The sequence below is a fragment of the Microtus ochrogaster genome, chromosome 7 (assembly GCF_000317375.1).
Source record: "Microtus ochrogaster isolate Prairie Vole_2 chromosome 7, MicOch1.0, whole genome shotgun sequence".
Taxonomy (NCBI): domain Eukaryota; kingdom Metazoa; phylum Chordata; class Mammalia; order Rodentia; family Cricetidae; genus Microtus; species Microtus ochrogaster.
The window spans coordinates 80,880,443-80,883,326 of NC_022014.1; the positions used below are offsets into that span (position 1 = coordinate 80,880,443).

Sequence of the window (2,884 nt, forward strand, 5' to 3'; positions counted from 1 at the left end):
TGTGTGTGTGTGTGTGTGTGTAAAATGCTTCAGGGTCCCTCCCCCCTGCCCTCAGGTGGAGCTGGAAGAGGGCCGCCGCCTGGAGCTGGCTCAACAGCAGACCCGCACCCAGAAGGCCTGCCACCTGCTCACCTACCTGCGTACCAATGTCCTCATTGCACTCTTAGTAGTTGGAGCCATCAGCGCCATCTTCTGGGCCACCAAGTACTCACAGGACAACAAGGAGGTGTGGGACAGTATATTCCTTCCTTTTTTATTTATTTATTTATTGTGGTTTCTCGAGACAGGGTTTCTCTGTGGTTTTGGAGCCTGTCCTGGCACTAGCTCTTGTAGACCAGGCTGGTCTCGAACTCAGAGAGATCAGCCTGCCTCTGCCTCCCGAGTGCTGGGATTAAAGGCGCGCGCCACCACCACCCGACTCCTTCCTTTTTTAAAAATATCTGTTTATTATGCCTTTTTAATTAACTTATTTATTTATGTGCATTGATATTTGGCCTGTATGTATGAAAAAGTATGAGGGTGTTAGATCCCCTGGAACTGGGGTTAAAGACAGTTGTGAGCTGCCATGTTGGTGCTGGGAATTGAACTCAGCAAGAGCAGCCAGTGCTCGTAACCTCTGAGCCATCTCTCTAGACCCCATGTTTTCCTCTCTTTATGGTTTGCTTTCTTGCTTTCCTGTTTTGAACCGTGAGAGGAGACAGGTGATCCCACTTTGCAGACAAAAAAACTGAGGCTCAGGCCAAGGCCCTGCGCGTGAGCTGCGCCCGCAGACCCCTGACCACCCCTCCTGCACCCGACAGGAGTCCCTTTTCCTGGTGCTGCAGTACCTGCCCCCTGGAGTCATTGCCCTGGTCAACTTCCTGGGTCCCCAACTGTTCACGGTCCTGATCCAGCTGGAGAACTTCCCTCCTAGCACTGAGGTCAACCTCACCCTAATCTGGTGAGTACCAGGGGCTGCAGCCTCATGGTTCATAGGAGTCCTGAACCGGGAGACTCTCCTATTTACCATTACACCAAAGGGGTGCGGTGGGCAGCGCTTCTAGAAAATTCAGTCTCAGGCCCCAAACCTGCGGCTTCCCCTGAAGGGAGCAGAGGGCCCTTCGGAGGGGTGGGGATACTCTTTGGTCAGCTGTAAAGACATACAAAGTCTGGCAATTTGAGACACAGCTTCTGTGAACCTGGAGGGCTGGGCTCCTTCCCTTGATGACCTTCGATCACTGCCGAGGTGTCCTGGCCAAGGTTGCTCTCATCCTCCTAGCTCTGCCACTGCGTCCTGATTCCACTGCGAGCCCTGCTCTGAGCATTCCCCATGGGACCTCCGTGTGCCTTGCCCACTTCACTAGTGCCTCTCTCCTCTCCTCTCCTCTCCTCTCCTCTCCCCTCTCTCGGTCAGGCACAGTGGTAAATACCTGCAAACACAACACTTGGGAGGCTGAGGCAGGAGGATCACACGCTCAAGGCCAGCCTGGGCTACATAGGGAGATCTTGTCCTTCCTTGTAGGACAAGCACTCAGAACAGGGCCCAACCTGCATTCACACGCCCTCGCTGTGTCCCCAGGCCTTCAACAACACCTATCTCTTCTATGGTGCCTACCGGGCAGAGCCAGAGCGCAGCTCAGCATACAGCATCCGCCTGGCCTACCTCCTCACCCCAATGGCTTGCCTGCTCCTCTGCTTCTGTGGGACACTGCAGCGGTGAGCAAAGACCCCACGTCTCCTACAGGCCTCCATCCTTGGCCATCCTTCCTGGAGCAAAGCTGGCAGACAGATAGATCCCTGTGCAACAAGGCTCACCTGGCCCCCAGCCCGCCTCCCGTACCAGAGGGGGGTGCTGCGCTACAGGGATCCCTGCACCGGCTTTCTGAGGCCTGAATCCCAGCCAAGCCACAGCCAAGGGTGGCGAGTGGAGGAACTCCCACAGCAATCCTTCTTCCGTCCCCCAGGATGGTACAGGGACTGCCACAGCAGCCACTCCTGGGCCAGGGATACAGGGCACCCCTCAGCGCCAAAGTCTTCTCATCTTGGGACTTCTGCATCCGGGTGTGGGAAGCTGCCACCATCAAGAAACATGAAATCAGCAATGAACTGAAGGTGTGTGGGAGGCAGAGTGTGTGTGTGTGTGTGTGTGTGTGTGTGTGTGTGCGCGTGCGCGCGCGCATGTCTGTGTGTGCATATCTGTGTATGTGTGCGTGTGTCTCTGTGCATGTGTGTCCGTGTGTGCGTGTCTGTGTGCATATCTGTGTATGTATGTGTGCGCGTGTCTGTGTGTGCGTGTCTGTGTGTGTCTGTGTGTGCGTATCTGTGTATGTATGTGTGCGTATCTGTGTATGTATGTGTGCGTGTGTCTCTGTGCGCGTGTCTGTGTGTGTGTTGTGATGAAAGTGGCGGGTGAGGGGCTGCGCAAGCGTGAACAGGAGTGGCCAGATGACTGACTGTGAACCAGCTGTGTAGGAGAACATGCAAATGCTGTAAGAACGTGTGAGCCAGGCCTAGTGGTAATCCTTGCACTTGGGAGGTGGAGGCAGGGGGATCACTGTGAATTCAAGGTCAGCCTGAATTACTTGAGAAGCTCTAGGTCAGTCAAGGATACATAGTGAGATCCTGACAGAAAACAGATAAATATGTAAATATGTCTAGATATGATGTATATGTCTGTGACCCTAGCATTCAGGAAGCTGAGGCAGAAGGATTGCCATGAGTTCGTCACTAATCTAAGGTACAGTTGTATAAGTGCCAGGCCAGCCAAGATTGTGAGACAAGACAAGGGGTTGGTAGGACGGCTCTTCAGATAGATGGCCCTGTTCTGAAGCCCGCCAACTTGTGGTTTCTCTCTGGATCCTACAGGTTGTGCTATGACCTCCATGTGTGCACCATGGCATGCATA

At 54.0% G+C, this 2,884-nt stretch overlaps 1 protein-coding gene across 1 annotated transcript in view; it reads left to right on the top strand.

Annotated features, from left to right (window-relative positions):
* The window catches only part of Tmc8 (transmembrane channel like 8), a 12,821-nt gene that overhangs the window by 5,761 nt on the left and 4,176 nt on the right, over window positions 1–2,884 (top strand). The window contains exons 5-6 of the mRNA XM_005350941.2: window positions 56–226; window positions 801–940. Coding sequence (XP_005350998.1) covers window positions 56–226; window positions 801–940 — 311 coding nt within the window. The remainder of the gene's footprint in view (window positions 1–55; window positions 227–800; window positions 941–2,884) is intronic.